A 20027-nucleotide genomic window follows, 5' to 3' on the forward strand; every position below is an offset into this window, starting at 1 on the left:
TCAGCGTATGTATCAACCTCTAAAACATAAACTCAGGGCATGTATCAACCTCTAAAACATAAACTCAGGGCATGTATCAACCTCTAAAACATAAACTCAGGGCATGTATCAACCTCTAAAACATAAACTCAGGGCATGTATCAACCTCTAAAACATAAACTCAGGGTAGGTATCAACCTCTAAAACATAAACTCAGGGTAGTATCAACCTCTAAAACACAAACTTAGGGTATGTATCAACCTCTAAAACTCAAACTCAGGGTATGTATCAATCTCTAAAACTCCAACGTAGGGTATGTATCAACCTCTAAACTCCAACGTAGGGTATGTATCAACCTCTAAAACACAAACTTAGGGTATGTATCAACCTCTAAACTCCAACGTAGGGTATGTATCAACCTCTAAAACACAAACTCAGGGTATGTATCAACCTCTAAAACACAAACTTAGGGTATGAATCAACCTCTAAAACTCAAACTTAGGGTGTGTATCTCACTCTAAAACTAATACCTAGGGTATGTTTCAACCTCTAAAACACAAACTTAGGGTATGTATCTCCCTCTAAAACTCTAACATAGGGTATATATCAACCTCTAAAACTCAAACTTAGGGTATGTATCAACCTCTAAAACTCAAACTTAGGGTATGTATCAACCTCTAAAACACAAACTCAGGGTATATATCAACCTCTAAAACTCAAACTTAGGGTATGTATCAACCTCTAAAACTCAAACTTAGGGTATGTATCAACCTATAAACTACCGCAGACTTGAGGTATATGTCAACCCCAAAAACTACCTCCAACTTGGGCCCATCAAGCTGCCTTAAACTTAGAAATGTAGCTAAAACTTTCTTAAACTTAGACTATATATCAACTCCTCAAATTACCTCAAGCTTGATTATTTATTGACGTTTCAAACTTGGATATCTATCTTCCCCTCAAACATAGGTAAGTATCTACCTATCAAACTTAAGGTATCTACAACTCTTAAACTAAGGGTACATATCAGCCCCTAAAACTACTTCAAACTTTGACTATGTATCAACTCCTCGAACTTCTATATTAAAGGTATGTACTTCTCCTTATACTGTGAAGATTTCTTGTTGTGTGATTTACAGTGGACGATAGGAAAATATGCACCTCGCTTTAACGGCTTCCAGCAGCACGACTCTCAGGAACTTCTCAGCTTTCTGTTGGACGGCCTTCATGAAGATCTCAACAGGTGACAAAAAGTTCTCATCAAAAAGATATAAAATAACTGATTTCTTTGGACATCTCAAATATATATTTGTAATGGAACAACATACCATAGTTATTAGTCATCTACATGTAGTCTAATATATGAATTTGAATTTTTTACTTCCATTTATGTGTGAACCGCTGTACAGCAGACATGTCATGTCCCGGTACAAAAGTTCAGTTTGTTGGAACTATATATTTCTCGTTAATTTCAATGGGTACTTAGATTTTAGATACAGTGACATTTAAACAATAATAAAATCTTTTTGTTGAATTATTATGAATCTATTTGATTCATTAAATGTAGCTTGGTGAAGGGGAAAATATACATTTACAACTCTTACATATTTAAAATGGACTTACCCAATCTTCGATTTTGTAAGGTTCAAATGTGACTTAAAGGGTAAATGGGTTAAAATGGTGAGGATGGACCTGGTCTTGGCCAGGATGATGATGTTGTCTGAGACATCAGTCTGTTTCATGATCCCGGAACCTGGTCTTGGCCAGGATGATGATGTTGTCTTAGACATCAGCCTGTTTCATGATCCCAGAACCTGGTCTTGGCCAGGATGATGAAGTTGTCTAAGACATCAGTCTGTTTCATGATCCCATAACCTGGTCTTGGCCAGGATGATGATGTTGTCTGAGACATCAGTCTGTTTCATGATCCCAGAACCTGGTCTTGTCCAGGATGATGATGTTGTCTAAGACATCAGTCTGTTTCATGATCCCATAACCTGGTCTTGGCCAGGATGATGATGTTGTCTGAGACATCAGTCTGTTTCATGATCCCGGAGCCTGGTCTTGGCCAGGATGATGATGTTGTCTAAGATATCAGTCTCTTTCATGATCCCAGAACCTGGTCTTGGCCAGGATGATGAAGTTGTCTAAGACATCAGTCTGTTTCATGATCCCATAACCTGGTCTTGGCCAGGATGATGATGTTGTCTGAGACTTCAGTCTGTTTCATGATCCCGGAACCTGGTCTTGGTCTTGGCCAGGATGATGATGTTGTCTTAGACATCAGTCTGTTTCATGATCCCAGAACCTGGTATTGGCCAGGATGATGATGTTGTCTAAGATATCAGTCTCTTTCATGATCCCAGAACCTGGTCTTGGCCAGGATGGTGATGCTGTCTGAGACATCAGTCTGTTTCATGATCCCTGAACCTGGTCTTGGCCAGGATGATGATGTTGTCTGAGACTTCAGTCTGTTTCATGATCCCGGAACCTGGTCTTGGTCTTGGCCAGGAGGATGATGTTGTCTTAGACATCAGTCTGTTTCATGATCCCGGAACCTGGTCTTGGCCAGGATCATGATGTTGTCTTAGACATCAGTCTGTTTCATGATCCCAGAACCTGGTCTTGGCCAGGATGGTGATGCTGTCTGAGACATCAGTCTGTTTCATGATCCCTGAACCTGGTCTTGGCCAGGATGATGATGTTGTCTGAGACATCAGTCTGTTTCATGATCCCGGAGCCTGGTCTTGGCCAGGATGATGATGTTGTCTAAGATATCAGTCTCTTTCATGATCCCAGAACCTGGTCTTGGCCAGGATGATGAAGTTGTCTAAGACATCAGTCTGTTTCATGATCCCATAACCTGGTCTTGGCCAGGATGATGATGTTGTCTGAGACTTCAGTCTGTTTCATGATCCCGGAACCTGGTCTTGGCCAGGATGATGATGTTGTCTGAGACTTCAGTCTGTTTCATGATCCCGGAACCTGGTCTTGGCCAGGATCATGATGTTGTCTTAGACATCAGTCTGTTTCATGATCCCGGAACCTGGTCTTGGCCAGGATCATGATGTTGTCTTAGACATCAGTCTGTTTCATGATCCCGGAACCTGGTCTTGGTCTTGGGCAGGATGATGATGTTGTCTTAGACATCGGTCTGTTTCATGGTCCTGGAACCTGGTCTTGGCCAGGATGATGTTGTAGGTATATGTACCTTGTATCAGTAATGTATTTGTACTTTGTCGTTTGACTATTAACAGGGTTCATGACAAACCCTATGTTGAGCTGAAGGACAGTGATGGGCGACCAGACAACACAGTAGCAGAGGAGGTTAGTCAGGATTCTGTATCCTATTGATTTGTTCTGACACGCCACAAGTTAAAACTGCAAGTCCTGTTTCACATAAATACAATTGAAATCTTTATTTTGTCATTATTTCCAAAAACTCTGTACTTAAAACAGGAGTATATCATTTGTAACATGTGATCATGATCATTGTCTGCTGGCTAACCGAACTGCTCAGTGGTGAAGCGGACATTAAACCACTCAGTCAATCAATCATCGTTTTAATTGTTTATATGGGTTGACCTATAAATGATATATTTTGTGCATTGTCCTGAAACAATGGGTATTGTCCATTTCTCAGGAACCATAAGGCCTAGGGTTATAATGTTTGGCCTGTAGCTAACTTGGATGGATGGATGGCCAGCAAAGTTGCTACAGTAAATTACCTTGACTTTTAAGGTCATAGGGTCAAATATGTTAAAATAATTTTTATATGATTGACTTCTTCTCAAGAACTCTAAAGCCTAAAGTAATATTTCAAGTTTTGTTCTTTTTTCATTTGCTAGAAATGTTTGGGTACCATTAAGATACATGAGGCTTTTGTCTGGAACAAGGAAGATTTACATAATTATGAAAGGTTAAGTTTGTTTTGAACAAAAGCAGGAATTGAAAACTAATTTATGCGATTTTCCTTTGTCGAGCAAAGAGTGCAAATGGCTGGTGTCTCGTCTCTAACCCACTGAAAAAAACTCGCTCAGACACAGTATGCCGAATCAGTAAAGTCAGCTGTCAAAAATCATATTGACATTTCGTGCAATTGCACTCTAATACTGCAGCTGCGGGCAGTCAGGGGGATGGGTAACATGTTTACCTCGCCATATTCCTTATTAGGTTTACGTAATTCTTTTTTCGAAAAATACCTATTCCAAGTTTAATGCTGTTTGTAGGCATGGGAGAATCACCTGAAGAGGAACCAGTCTATTATAGTCGACTTTTTCCACGGTCAGTTAAAGTCTGAGGTCAGATGTCAGGAGTGTAGCCATGCCAGTGTGAGGTTTGATCCATTCAACTACCTATCTCTACCCCTACCTATGGAGAGTTGTATACACCTGGAGGTCATAGGTAAGTCAACTACCTGTCTGTACCTACCTATGGAGAGTTGTATACACCTGGAGGTCATAGGTAAGTCAACTACTTGTCTGTACCTACCTATAGAGAGTTGTATACACCTGGAGGGCATAGGTAAGTCAACTACTTGTCTGTACCTACCTAGGTTGATGAATGATAAGTTGATTGTACTCTAGACCATTTTCTTTGAAATACAAGTTGGAATTTGTAGAACAATTTAACTTCTAAGTTGAAACAGTGTAGCTTGTTTTCCAGGAGATTTACCTGACCATTGTTGAAGTTGCTGCTATCAGTGAGCAGTGCTTTCATCATGCTGCAAATTTCATCATTGTGACAAAGATTTGATGTAGGACGTTATGCGAAATAAGAATTGTTAACCTTTTCCATCTTTCACAGGAGATTGCATTCAGCACAGATATATATTGTTCAATGGAAATCCAAATTTCATGGAGGGTGAAGTTGTTATAACCACGAACAAAACTAAACAGGCAAAAATAAATACATTTCACTGTGCTGATTATTATCATTTTACAAAGAATGTTCATCAATAGCTGTTTATCTTTTTTAGCTTGGTACAACTCATGTCATGTGCAATGTAGTGTCTTTTCACAGAGTTAAAATATTACCTAGCATTTAAACGTTGTCGTCAGGGATATATAACCAGAAAAACTGTCCTAAATTCTATGAACTAAATGCATGCAATGCGTTAAAATCCTGATAATGTGTTTCCATGTTTATGTACAGTGATGAGACTAGAGGGAACTGTTCCAAAGAAGTATGGCCTGCGACTGAACATGGACGAGAAGTATCGCGCCCTGAAGAGGGAGCTCAGCAAGCTAACAAACATTCCGTTTGAACAAATCCTCTTTGTGGAGATCATGGGACCGCTTGTCAAAGTAAGTCGACACCTTTGGATTGGCGGCCCTTTAAGCCTATATATTCTTGTAGTTGAAATACTCATCCGCCTTTTTCGCCGGAACCATGTGCTTGCTTTTTTTAGGTCAAGTCGTAGTTTGTATTTCTCTGACCTAGGGTCACGCTGTCGGTAGCAAAAGTAGCCATAGTCCATTTTTGGTTTTAACTGGGTACTAGCGTAAAGAAAAAGAAGACAATCTGCAAATTTGTCCCAGAAAACAGTCTGTCCACTCACTTGTGTATTGTGGCTGACACAGTTCAGTGCACTGTACGACTGTCCACTCACTTGTGTATTGTGGCTGATACAGTTCAGAGCCCTGTACGACTGTCCAGTCACTTGTGTATTGTGGCTGACACAGTTCAGCGCACTGTATGACTGTCCACTCACTTAAGTATTGTGGCTGACACAGTTCAGTGCACTGTACGACTGTCCAGTCACTTGTGTATTGTGGCTGACACAGTTCAGGGCACTGTATGACTGTCCACTCACTTAAGTATTGTGGCTGACACAGTTCAGCGCACTGTATGACTGTCCAGTCACTTGTGTATTGTGGCTGAGACAGTTCAGCGCACTGTATGACTGTCCACTCACTTGTGTATTGTGGCTGACACAGTTCAGCGCCTTGTACGACTGTCCACTCACTTGTGTATTGTGGCTTACACAGTTCAGCGCACTGTACGACTGTCCACTCACTTGTGTATTGTGGCTGACACAGTTCAGCGCCCTGTATGAAAGTCCACTCACTTGTGTATTGTGGCTGATACAGTTCAGAGCCCCGTACGACTGTCCAGTCACTTGTGTATTGTGGCTGACACAGTTCAGCGCCCTGTACGAATGTCCACTCACTTGTGTATTGTGGCTGACACAGTTCAGCGCACTGGACGACTGTCCACTCACTTGTGTATTGTGGCTGACACAGTTCAGCGCCCTTTATGAAAGTCCACTCACTTGTGTATTGTGGCTGACACAGTTCAGTGCACTGTACGACTGTCCACTCACTTGTGTATTGTGGCTGACACAGTTCAGCGCACTGTATGACTGTCCACTCACTTGTGTATTGTGGCTGACACAGTTCAGCGCACTGTACGACTGCAAGCCATTGTGTTTGTCTAAGTTGTCAAGGCAAATTTGAAATATCACAAGCTATAGACGACAGTAGATGCTTTAATTGGTGTAAAATCGATAGACTGTGGGTTCCAATTAATATTGAATGGTCCATTGACGTTGAGAAAACACATCCTGATATGCGAGCTCCACGTGGGGCTACACGAAAGTTACAAGACCAAGGCATATATATGCAGTGTTAAATGACGAAAGTCTGACCATCTCAGCCTTCTGATTTTTAGGACTGTGACTCTCTAAACAGATTCTGTGATATTGTAACAAACTGATATTGGGCTCTTATTCCTAATTTGATACATTCAAATATTACACTAACTGTGGTATTTTAAAATAATTAAGCATTTTCATGCATCTGGTGAAAAATTTCAACAGTTGCTGTGATTTTATACCAAAGACAGAATTCAATTTAATTGTTTGTAACCATTTTCTTCATGAGGATTATTGTCAATAAAGTGATATGTATATACATATATATACATATATGTATTAAAATGTATTTTGTTCTCATTGTCAAAGTGTGTAAAGAATGAAAATGAAAGCTCTGATGCTTTACAAATTTACATGTTTCTGAATTTTAAACTTTTCATATTTATAATGCTTTGCTGCTTTCTTCATCTGCCATTGGTATAAATTATATAAATGCTAGTGATTGGTTTTCCTTATTACCGGTAATAGTTAATTACTACCTATTATCCCCTCGCAACAAAAGTTCGAGGGGATATAGGATTCCGCTCGTACATACGAAAGTACACTCATTGTCATAGCTCTAGCAACTTCATTCCTCAACAGAATTTCATGAAACTGCTATGTTCAAGGTCAAGGTCACTGTAATTATTTTTAGAAAAAGTTAGTCATTGCTTTACCGACTTCATTCCTCAACAGAATGTCATGAAACTTGATACAAGTGTTTGGTATGACAATACCTTGAACAAGTTCACATTTTGAGTTACTGCGTTAAAGGTCAAGGTCACTTTAACTATTTAAAAAAAAAACATTTTCATCGCTCTATCGACTTTTCTCAATGGAATTTCATGAAACTTGATACAAGTGTTTGGTATGGCAATGCCTTGAACACTTTCTCCTTTCCGGTTTATATATTTAAGGTCTTGGTCACTGTTACTATTTTTAGAAATTAGTAGAAGAGCAGAACAATCAGAAACATTCATAGCAGTTACATGTCCAGGGGAACAGAGATGATGAGCCGTGTTATTGTTAGTCAAGCTTCCACTGTGTAATGGATAATGACTGGACATAACAACCACTAATCTGGCTGTTCCATTATCTAGTCTCGCCAGTCCATCCAAAACTATCTGGCTGTCCCATTATCTAGTCTCGCCAGTCCATCCAAAACTATCTAGCTGAGCCATTATCTAGTCTCACTAGTCCATCCAAAACTATCTGGCTGTCCCACTATCTAGTCTCGCCAGTCCATCCAAAACTATCTGGCTGTCACATTATCTAGTCTCGCTAGTCCATCCAAAACTTTCTGGCTGTCCCATTATCTAGTCTCGCTAGTCCTTCCAAAACTATCTGGCTGTCCCATTATCTAGTCTCGCTAGTCCATCCAAAACTATCTGGTTCTCCCACCATCCAATCAGTATTTAAGGGCACAGATTGACTAACTTTACCTGGTACATTATTGTCCCACTATCAAGCAGCCACTGATCAGGTTGTTCTACTATCTGATGTACAGATTTTCACACAAGCAAACAATCACATTATAAAAGCATCAACTCCATTTCTTTTCAAATCACATTTATTAGGATAAATTATATTTACAGGGTACTCTTAAACAATAAGTAAAACAAATATTGAAAATACAAGAAGTTACAATCCTATCAAAGTTCAGTATAATTTCTTTGCTGTAAACGAATATAGCAGCATTGTTTAACTCGCCACCCTCTCATACATAATAGGGTCTTGTTCACATTGACTGAACACATCACACCCCTCTCATTCATAATAGGGTCTTGTTCCCATTGACTGAACAGATCACTACCCTCTCATACATAAGGGTCTTGTTCACATTGACTGAACAGATCACTACCCTCTCATTCATAATAGGGTCCTGTTCACATTGACTGAACAGATCACACCCCTCTCATTCATAATAGGGTCTTGTTCCCATTGACTGAACAGATCACTACCCTCTCATACATAAGGGTCTTCTTCCCATTGACTGAACAGATCACTACCCTCTCATACATAAGGGTCTTCTTCCCATTGACTGAACAGATCACTACCCTGTCATTCATAATAGGGTCTTGTTCCCATTGACTCAACAGATCACTACCCTCTCATACATAAGGGTCTTGTTCACATTGACTGAACAGATCACTCCCCTCTCATTCATAATAGGGTCTTGTTCACATTGACTGAACAGATCACACCCCTCTTATTCATAATAGGGTCTTGTTCCCATTGACTCAACAGATCACTACCCTCTCATACATAAGGGTCTTGTTCACAATGACTGAACAGATCACTACCCTCTCATTCATAATAGGGTCTTGTTCATATTGACTGAAGAGATCACACCCCTCTCATACATAATAGGGTCTTGTTCCCATTGACTGAACAGATCACTACCCTCTCATATATAATAGGGCCTTCTTCCCATTGACTGAACAGATCACTCCCCTCTCATTCATAATAGGGTCTTGTTCACATGGACTGAACAGATCACTACCCTCTCATACATAATAGGGTCTTGTTCAGATTGACTGAACAAATAACTACCCTCTCATATATAATAGGGTCTTCTTCCCATTGACTGAACAGATCACTACCCTCTCATACATAATAGGGTCTTGTTCACATTGACTGAACAAATAACTACCCTCTCATATATAATAGGGTCTTGTTCCCATTGACTGAACAGATCACTACCCTCTCATTCATAATAGGGTCTTGTTCAGATTGACTGAACAAATAACTACCCTCTCATATATGATAGGGTCTTGTTCCCATTGACTGAAAAGATCACTACCCTCTCATACATAATAAGGTCTTGTTCACATTGACTGAACAAATAACTACCCTCTGATGTAGATAAGACAAAGAAGTACAACATATATATATATATACAACCCATACAGAGTAAAGATCTAGGGTACAAGTGATATTGTGGTACAAAGTTAAGATCTAGGGTACATGTGATATTGTGGTACAAAGTTAAGATCTAGAGTACATGTGACAATGGTACAATGTTAAGATATTTGGTACATGTGACATTATGGTACAAAATTAAGATCTTGGGTACATGTGAAATTGTGGTACAAAATTAAGATCTTGGGTACATGTGACATTGTGGTACAAAGTTCAGATCTTGGGTACATGTGTCATTGTGGTACAAAGTTAAGATCTAGGTTACATGTGACATTGTGATACAAAGTTAAGATCTAGAGTACATGTGCCATTGTGATACTAAGTTAAGATCTAGGGTACATGTGACAATGTGGTTCAAAGTTAATATCTAGGGTACATGTGATAATTGTACGAAGTTAATATCTTGGTTACATGTAACAATGGTACAAAGTTAAGATCTAGGGTACATGTGACAATGATATAAAGTTCAGATCTAGGGAACATGTAACAGTGTGGTACAAAGTTCAGATATAGGGTACATGTAACAGTGTGGTACAAAGTTAAAATCTAGGGTACATGTGACAATGGTACATAGTTAAGATCTTGGGTACATGTGACAATGATATAAAGTTAAGGTCTAGGGTACATGTGCCATTGTGGTACAAAGTTAAGGTCTAGGGTCCATGTGACATTGTGGTACAAAGTTAAGGTCTAGGGTACATGTGACATTGTGGTACAAAGTTAAGATCTAGGGTACATGTGTCATTGTGGTACAAAGTTAAGATGTAGGGTACATGTGACAGTGTGGTACAAAGTTAAGATCTAGGGTACATGTGGTATTGTGGTACAAAGTTAAGATCTAGGGTACATGTGATATTGTGGTACAAAGTTAAGATCTAGGGTACATGTGACATTGTGGTACAAAGTTAAGATATATGGTACATGTGACATTGTGGTACAAAGTTCAGATCTAGAGTTCATGTGATATTGTGGTACAAAGTTAAGATCTTTGGTACATGTGACATTTCGGTACAAAGTTAAGATATTTGGTACATGTGACAATGGTACAAAGTTAAGATCTAGGTTACATGTGCCATTGTGGTACAAAGTTAAGATCTTGGGTACATGTGATACTGTGGTACAAAGTTAGGATCTAGGGTACATGTGACATTGTGGTACAAAATGAAGATCTTGGGTAAATGTGACATTGTGATACAAAATAAGGATCTAAGGTACATGTGACTTTGTAGTAAGAGTACATGTGACATTGTGGTACAAAGTTAAGATGTATGGTAAATGTGACATTGTGGTACAAAGTTAAGATGTATGTTACATGTGACATCGTGGTACAAAGTTAAGATATATGGTACATGTGACATTGTGGTACAAGTAAAGATCTTGGGTTCATGTGACTTTGTGATACAAAGTTAAAATCTAGGGTATATGTGACATTGGTACAAAGTTAAGATGTATGTTACATGTGACATTGTGGTACAAAGTTAAGATATATGGTACATGTGACATTGTGGTACAAGTAAAGATCTTGGGCTCATGTGACTTTGTGATACAAAGTTAAAATCTAGGGTATATGTGACAGTGGTACAAAGTTAAGATGTATGTTACATGTGACATTGTGGTACAAAGTTAAGATATATGGTAAATGTGACATTGTGGTACAAAGTTAAGATGTATGTTACATGTGACATTGTGGTACAAAGTTAAGATATATGGTCCATGTGACATTGTGGTACAAAGTTAAGATCTTGGGTACATGTGATATTGTGGTACAAAGTTAAGATCTAGAGTTCATGTGATACTGTGGTACAAAGTTAAGATCTAGGGTTCATGTGACTTTGTGGTACAAAGTTAAGATCTTGGGTACATGTGACAATAGTACAAAGTAAAGATCTTGGGTCCATGTGACTTTGTGGTACAAAGTTAAGATGTATGTTACATGTGACATTATGGTACAAAGTTAAGATATATGGTACATGTGACATTGTGGTACAAAGTAAAGATCTTGGGTACATGTGATATTGTGGTACAAAGTTAAGATCTAGGGTACATGTGATATTGTGGTACCATGTTAAGATGTATGTTTCATGTGACAGTGTGGTAGAAAGATAAGATCTAGGGTACATGTGACATTGTGGTACAAAGTTAAGATCTAGGTTACATGTGAAACTGTTGTACAAAGTAAAGATCTTGGGTTCATGTGACTTTGTGATACAAAGTTAAAATCTAGGGTATATGTGACATTGGTACAAAGTTAAGATCTTGGGTACATGTGACAATAGTACAAAGTAAAGATCTTGGGTTCATGTGACTTTGTGGTACAAAGTTAAGATGTATGGTAAATGTGACATTGTGGTACAAAGTTAAGATGTATGTTACATGTGACAGTGTGGTACAAAGTTAAGATCTTGGGTACATGTGATATTGTGGTACAAAGTAAAGATCTTTGGTACATGTGACTTTGGGGTAGAAAGATAAGATCTAGGGTACAGATGACTGAAATGCAACTTGGAGATATATACATGCACAATGGTATAAGAGTGAAGTTATGATTAGAGATGTATGGAATGTTATTTTTTGTGTGTTCATTAGTTCTGTTCATTATTGATCGCTGGTGACTATTTGTACAGAAGTATATTTACAACATGAGATATGATTGAAGGTTATCATTCCAACACAAAGTTCATGTTAGACTCATTCAGTAATGGTTTTGGTATTTTAGCTCACTTCGCCCAATAACTTTACAATCATGCAACTGAGTTTTTCTCCTGGGTCTGACCCCACCCTTGTTGACTTCTCAGGGTCATAATAATAATCCTAAAACCATTAACGCATATATATTGATTTCAACCAAAATTGAGACAATTTGTTATATTACGTTTCATAAAATATTTTTCCATCATTCATAAATCCAGGTGAGCAATACTGGTTCTCTAGGCCTTTTGTTTTTATCCTATAATTATTCTTCGATAATAAGACAAGAATAAATACACTATTTTTTTGTGTTTACTTACTACAAAAGAGCTTTGCGACCTCCTTCCTAAACCTCTGGTTCATGAAGGAGTAAATGATTGGATTAGAGGCATTGTTGATGAAATACAGGTAATAGATGACTCGATGATTCGGGATCACATTATTTGACATAAGGAATGTGGGAAGGAACGATATCACATATACAAGGGTTACTATAAATAGAACTTGTGTTGTCTTGATGTGCATCGGGCGTTTTGTCTTCTGGCTATTGAACGTAGTGTTTCGCTTGGGGATGACAACATTGGAAGTTCGTCTGAATTTAGACACAAAGTTCATTGACATTGTGCCGCTCAGGACTGAAGCCCTAATGGAATTCCATTTCGACTGAGAATTATCAGTTGTGTCCAGTCGGTAATCCTGGGAGGTGTTGCTCATTTTGCGGGACACATAATTAGCGGTGTGCATGGTGCGCTGAATGAGATTGTTTGACGGCCCTGGTTTAGGTTTGGTTCTAGTCTCCTTCAGACGGTGAAGTTTGTTAACATCCAAAGAGGTACGCTTCTCCAATGTACTCTTATGCTGTAGGTCTAACAATTCACTCTGGGAGCGTTTCAAGGATGCAGAAGTCATGACAGAGCGTTGATCATCGAATGAGAGCGAGGGCGTGTTCTGGACTGTTTGGTTTGGTGCCATGTTATCCTCGAATATGGTGGCGGGCAGGTTAGGGACCAGGTGTTTCAGGGTGGATAAACTGATGATTTCCTTGCTCGACGATGGATGATTGGATGCTGGGAAGCTACTCCTCTTCCTCTCACCAAGCATGGAGTTGTTGTCATCCTCGATGCTCTCTAGACGCTCGGGGTGTACCTTGGGCATGCGTAACAGCCACTTCCTGTTCTGTTTGTACAGCCGTATAAAGATGAGGGTGTACATGGTGAAGATGATGAGGATCATGAGACTGAAGGCTGCGGTGACAACATACCAATAGATGTCCAGTCCGTGGGGTGTGATGTACTGGTCATTGGGTACGCAGTATCCAATATATAACTGATTACCACTATAGTCAGTGGCATACACGCCTATACCCAGGATTGGTGGAATACTGAACATCACCCCTATGGCCAGGATCACACCAATAACAACCTTAGACACCAACTTTGTCATACGTGTACTTGGTGGTGTGCATATCAGAATGTATCGGTCACAGGAAATGGCCACCAATACCATTACAGACGTTGGTATGGAGAAATACCTCAGCATCTCGAAGATTTTACACACCGCATCATACTTGACAGTTGTTCTCCATTGCGTGATGATGACATATGGAATGACTAACATACACACCATGAGGTCCATGATCGCCAGCATCAACATGAAGTACATTGATGTGTGCTTGGACGAGGTGCGCACAAACACGAGGATGACCACACTGTTGCCAACGACACCAAGGAATCCGATGACAGCGAGGAGAGATGACAGGGTAAGAAGAGACTGGTACATGGAGTTTCGGTAACGTGTGACGAGGATACAGTACAGCGTGTGACACTCCCGCATCCAGGATCCATCATCGGAAAAAGTAGAGTTATCCTGAAGGCTAGCATTGAACAGAAGGGACATGTTAGTCCCTTGAGAGGTGTTCACTGATAAGCTAGTACTCATGGCTGTTGTCAGGTGGAAGTCTGTGCTAAGTTAGCTGTTGCCAAATGTAAAAATATCTCATGTACTATCCGATGTGTTCCTCTGTGTGACAGTAATACACTATCCAATGTGTTCTTTTGTGTTACAGTAATACACTATCCAATGTATTCTTCTGTGTTACAGTAATACACTATCCAATGTGTTCCACTGTGTGAAAGTAATACACTATCCAATGTGTTCCTCTGTGTGACAGTAATACACTATCCAATGTGTTCTTCTGTGTGACAGTAATACACTATTTAATGTGTTCCTCTGTGTAACAGTAATACACTATCCAATGTGTTCCTCTGTGTTACAGTAATACACTATCCAATGTATTCCTCTGTGTGACAGTAATACACTATTTAATGTGTTCCTCTGTGTGACAGTAATACACTATCCAATGTGTTCCTCTGTGTGACAGTAATACACTATCCAATGTGTTCCTCTGTGTGACAGTAATACACTATTTAATGTGTTCCTCTGTGTGACAGTAATACACTATCCAATGTGTTCCTCTGTGTGACAGTAATACACTATCCAATGTGTTCCTCTGTGTGACAGTAATACACTATTTAATGTGTTCCTCTGTGTGACAGTAATACACTATCCAATGTGTTCCTCTGTGTGACAGTAATACACTATCCAATGTGTTCCTCTGTGTGACAGTAATACACTATTCAATGTGTTCCTCTGTGTGACAGTAATACACTATCCAATGTGTTCCTCTGTGAGACAGTAATACACTATCCAATGTGTTCCTCTGTGTGACAGTAATACACTATTCAATGTGTTCCTCTGTGTGACAGTAATACACTATCCAATGTGTTCCTCTGTGAGACAGTAATACACTATTTAATGTGTTCCTCTGTGTGACAGTAATACACTATCCAATGTGTTCCTCTGTGAGACAGTAATACACTATTTAATGTGTTCCTCTGTGTGACAGTAATACACTATCCAATGTGTTCCTCTGTGAGACAGTAATACACTATTTAATGTGTTCCTCTGTGTGACAGTAATACACTATTTAATGTGTTCCTCTGTGTGACAGTAATACACTATCCAATGTGTTCTTCTGTGTGACAGTAATACACTATTAATGTGTTCCTCTGTGTGACAGTAATACACTATCCAATGTGTTCCTCTGTGAGACAGTAATACACTATCCAATGTGTTCCTCTGTGTGACAGTAATACACTATTTAATGTGTTCCTCTGTGTGACAGTAATACACTATCCAATGTGTTCCTCTGTGAGACAGTAATACACTATTTAATGTGTTCCTCTGTGTGACAGTAATACACTATCCAATGTGTTCTTCTGTGTGACAGTAATACACTATTAATGTGTTCCTCTGTGTGACAGTAATACACTATCCAATGTGTTCCTCTGTGTGACAGTAATACACTATTCAATGTGTTCCTCTGTGAGACAGTAATACACTATTCAATGTGTTCCTCTGTGTGACAGTAATACACTATCCAATGTGTATCACTTTATAACAGTATTTGACACACTATCTAATGTGTATCACTTTATAACAGTATTTGAAACACCATCCAATGTGTATCACTTTATAACAGTATTTGAAACACCATCCAATGCGTATCACTTTATAACAGTATTTGACACACTATCCAATGTGTATCACTTTGTAACAGTATTTGACACACTATCCAATGTGTATCACTTTATAACAGTATTTGAAACACCATCCAATATGTATCACTCTAACAGTATTTTGAAAAATATTCCAGTATGAGTCACTTTGTGTAACTGTTTCAGCTGTTAAGCTAAAAGTAATAAAGAATTTGAACTTGTCTAAATGTATTTAACCTGTCAATGTTGCTGTTCAGCAGACGGAGGAATATGACTTCTGGGTTACCTGCTTGCCGTTTTATCATAACCTGTAACAGTAGATTTACGTGCTGATTAAACAGGAGCATGATGATTAAGTAGGAGCGGGATCTGTAATACTATTAGCAGACTATTACTAAGACCACATATAGATCAGTGATAATTGTTACCAGTATTTATATACTGGCATTAAAAAGATGCATAATTAGGGTCCACACATTTTGTTCCTGGCTGATAACTTTAGTATTTATTGACCGATGTATATGAAACTTTGTCAACATGTTCAGTTTACAAAAATACACATTGAGGTAAAAAGTCAAGGTCAAAGGTTAAGGTCATTAGGTTCAAAGGTCAAGGTCAAATTTTACATATTTTCACTGATGAACATTTTGTTATGACATTATGAAGCAAAGTTGATCAGAATTAAACAAGGAGTCAACTGACCAAAGGTTAAGGTCATCGGTCAGGGTTCAAGGTCAAATTTTGTAGATTTTCACTGGTGAACATTTCGCTATAACATTATGAAGCAAAATTGTTTGGAATTAAACAAAGAGACACACTTAGGTAAAAAGTTGATGTCAAGTTGATCAGAATTAAACAAGGAGTCAACTGACCAAAGGTCAAGGTCATTGGGTCAAACGTCAAGGTTAAATTTTGTATCTTTTTACTGGTGAACATTTCGCTATGACACTTTGAAGCAATGTTGCTCAGAATTAAACAAGGAGTCAATTGACCAAAGGTCAAGGTCACTGGGCCAAAGGTGAAGGTTAAATTTTGTACCTTTTCTCTGATGAACATTTTGTTATGTTATTATGAAGCAATAATGTTCAGAACTTAACACAGATTCAACTGACCTTAGGTCCAGGTTATGGGGTTCAAAGGGTCAAGGTCAAGTTTTGTATTTTTTACTGATTTACATTTTGTTATGATATTTAGAAGCAAAGTTGGTCGGAATTAAAGAATAAGTCAACTGACCAAATATCAGGGTAACTGGGTTAATGGTCAAGGTCATTTGGGGTCCAAAGGTCAAATTCAAAGTGGATCTCTGACTTTGACACTGGCTCTTGATGGAGGAGGTATATAAGGTGAAATAAAAGCTAACAAATGAGTATTGGACCGGTATTTACATTTCTGTTAGCCCAGCAAATATGAAAGTGGAAGGAAACAAGACTCACATCATATTACATGTAAAATGTATATTTTGCTTCCTTGCCATTATTTTTGAAGTCCAAATGTCAAATGTCAAGCTCAGCTATATGGGCAGATTGCTTCTTGATGATTTTGGGGGATATATTGCTACAAGACGGGGCCCTTACTGACCTGTCAGTGTTCTAGTTTTTGTAAATGATGTAACTGATGTACCTGATGTAACTGAATACACTTTGAATTGCTATGGTGACTGCACAGTAACTATATCCTGTCTATATTAACCACCTGTCTCTGAGTGTCACCTGCTTCTACTACTTCCTGTCAAAAAACATAATTTCTGGAAACTTTTTCAACATTTATTTTACAATAAAGGAATTACTGTTACTAGTGGAAATGTCCATGTATTGATATCGTTACTATGGTAATGATTCTGGTTTCTCTATATTCTATATAACCTAATTCTATATAATCTATAGATAGATATTTATGCTAATTTACACAATGCAAAAACTCTAATGTTACCAACCTGCAAAAACTTTTAATTTAACAGAATGTTTCTTTTCATACATTTCCTTTGCATTTTTAACACTTTCATCAACAGAGAATAAGACATGTGACCTGTTTAACAATATACTCTAGCATTATGAATAAACATAAACAGACATGGGAAGTTTGAAAACTGCATATCGATTCCTTGCAAATTTATGAAAATGCATTACTTGCTATTTCATAGATGTTTGTATTCCATGAATTCTGCTTGCGTACCTATACCCAATATTTGATATAATTACATGTGAATGCAGTCTGTTGATGTAAATGACGGGGTGATTACCTCCTGTTGTCACATCGTTTGAGCAGGTCGGCTTTCTCACCTCATTACCATTCATGTATATAAGTATTCAATATTATCTATAGTTAGTGTTTTAGTCATCCTTCACATGATGCGGACCCGTTCAGATCGTTCGTGATTCAGGATCCGTCAGTCTGTCAGATTGTTCTTGTATTCGTTCACCTGCTGTTTTTAACCAACAACAGCAGTAAAAAACAGCGTTATAATACCTTTTGTTTTTTTGGTATGGTTGATTTTAAATAGGATTGAATAGGATATTAGTGGATTGCTGCCTCTATATCCACATCAATATAATTTGAAACACAATGTGTATAAAACGCTTTATGATCTTACGTACTTCAACATTCCAGAAGTTTTTCTCAAAATCAAATTCGTTACGAGATACAGTAACACCCTGTTGGAGACCATTCCAGATATCAATTATTCTTTGAGTAAAGTAAATGTTTTCTTATTTTTAAATGACAAAGTTTTTCCTTGAGCATCCAAATTGAACAATCCCTCCACAAAATTTGGACCATAGGCCTCAGACCACATAGTAACCCCACTGGTAATGTTCAGACTATTAACAGTAACTATAATATAATATATAGATATTGTACAGTACCTGTAAGCCTCAGACCACATAGTAATCCCACTGGTAATGTTCAGACAATTAACAGTAACTATAACATGATATATAGATATTGTACAGTACCTGTAGGTCTCAGACGACATAGTAACCCCACTGGTAATGTTCAGACAATTAACAGTAACTATAACATGATATATAGATATTGTACAGTACCTGTAGGTCTCAGACCACATAGTAACCCCACTGGTAATGTTCAGACAATTAACAGTATTCTATAACATAATATATAGATATTGTACAGTACCTGTAGGCCTCAGACCACATAGTAATCCCACTGGTAATGTTCAGACAATTAACAGTAACTATGATATAATATATAGATATTGTACACTACCTGTAGGTCTCAGACCACATAGTAACCCCACTGGTAATGTTCAGACAATTAACAGTAACTATAATATAATATTTAGATATTGTACAGTACCTGTAGGCCTCAGACCACATAGTAACCCCACTGGTAATGTTCAGACAATTAACAGTATTCTATAACAAAATGTATAGATATTGTACAGTACCTGTAGGCCTCAGACCACATAGTAATCCCACTGGTAATGTTCAGACAATTAACAGTATTCTATAACATAATAAATAGATATTGTACAGTACCTGTAGGTCTCAGACCACATAGTAACCTCACTGGTAATGTTCAGACAATTAACAGTAACTATGATATAATATATAGATATTGTACACTACCTGTAGGTCTCAGACCATATAGTAACCCCACTGGTAATGTTCAGACAATTAACAGTATTCTATAACATAATAAATAGATATTGTACAGTACCTGTAGGTCTCAGACCACATAGTAATCCCACTGACATTATATTCCTACTGGTGATACTAAAATATTACACAATATTTCTAAAGATTCACAAGTTTTTGATTTTTTTTCATATCCTTCTGATCATGATGTTCCTGCTGAGATTAGGTATTTCAAGCATGTGTAGAAGTAAGGATAAGAGCTGGCTTAGCCTATAAGTGATGCTGCGGTTAGCCTGCGTCATTGTAAGAGGGCTTGTTTTGATTGTGGCCCGTAATTAAAGCCAACAGGAGAGTCACTCTAACCTGTCCCTACTTTCCACAGAGCAGGAGAGATAAGGGCCATTACAAACCATATTTCTTGTAATTAGTTTTATGTGAAGTGTTCAAGCAATGAACATTAAACATGTGAATAAGACCTATAGCTACATGTTTATGCCAAGTAGCAACAAAACGTAAAATAACGTGACTTTTTAGGTCACCTGACACAAAGTCTCAGTTGACCTATTGTGATTGCCTTTTGTCTGTCATGCGTCCATAACCAATAAATGTTTTTGACTTTTTCTCCATAACTTCCCAACTGATTTCAATAAAAAG

General features: G+C 38.2%; 2 protein-coding genes across 4 annotated transcripts in view; one reads left to right on the forward strand and one right to left on the reverse strand.

Moving 5' to 3' along the window:
• LOC110448129 (ubiquitin carboxyl-terminal hydrolase 32-like) overlaps nucleotides 1-20027 on the forward strand; it is a 90956-nt gene that overhangs the window by 50447 nt on the left and 20482 nt on the right. For all 3 annotated transcript variants that reach the window (XM_021494194.1, XM_021494195.1, XM_021494196.1), the window contains 4 exons: nucleotides 1119-1222; nucleotides 3237-3306; nucleotides 4209-4383; nucleotides 5134-5285. In XM_021494194.1, the coding sequence (XP_021349869.1) occupies nucleotides 1119-1222; nucleotides 3237-3306; nucleotides 4209-4383; nucleotides 5134-5285 (501 nt within the window). The remainder of the gene's footprint in view (nucleotides 1-1118; nucleotides 1223-3236; nucleotides 3307-4208; nucleotides 4384-5133; nucleotides 5286-20027) is intronic.
• On the reverse strand, nucleotides 12437-13798 carry LOC110448130. Its single transcript, XM_021494197.1, has one exon. The coding sequence runs from the start codon at nucleotides 13760-13762 to the stop codon at nucleotides 12536-12538; it is 1227 nt and encodes a 408-aa protein (XP_021349872.1). The 5' UTR covers nucleotides 13763-13798; the 3' UTR covers nucleotides 12437-12535.

The sequence above is a fragment of the Mizuhopecten yessoensis genome, unplaced genomic scaffold (assembly GCF_002113885.1).
Source record: "Mizuhopecten yessoensis strain PY_sf001 unplaced genomic scaffold, ASM211388v2 scaffold3853, whole genome shotgun sequence".
Classification (NCBI taxonomy): Eukaryota; Metazoa; Mollusca; class Bivalvia; order Pectinida; family Pectinidae; genus Mizuhopecten; species Mizuhopecten yessoensis.

What these genes read in the sequence shown, in the direction of transcription:
- LOC110448130 (XM_021494197.1), bottom strand. Translation starts at nt 13,762, where the DNA reads ATGCTGAGGTATTTCTCCATACCAACGTCTGTAATGGTATTGGTGGCC.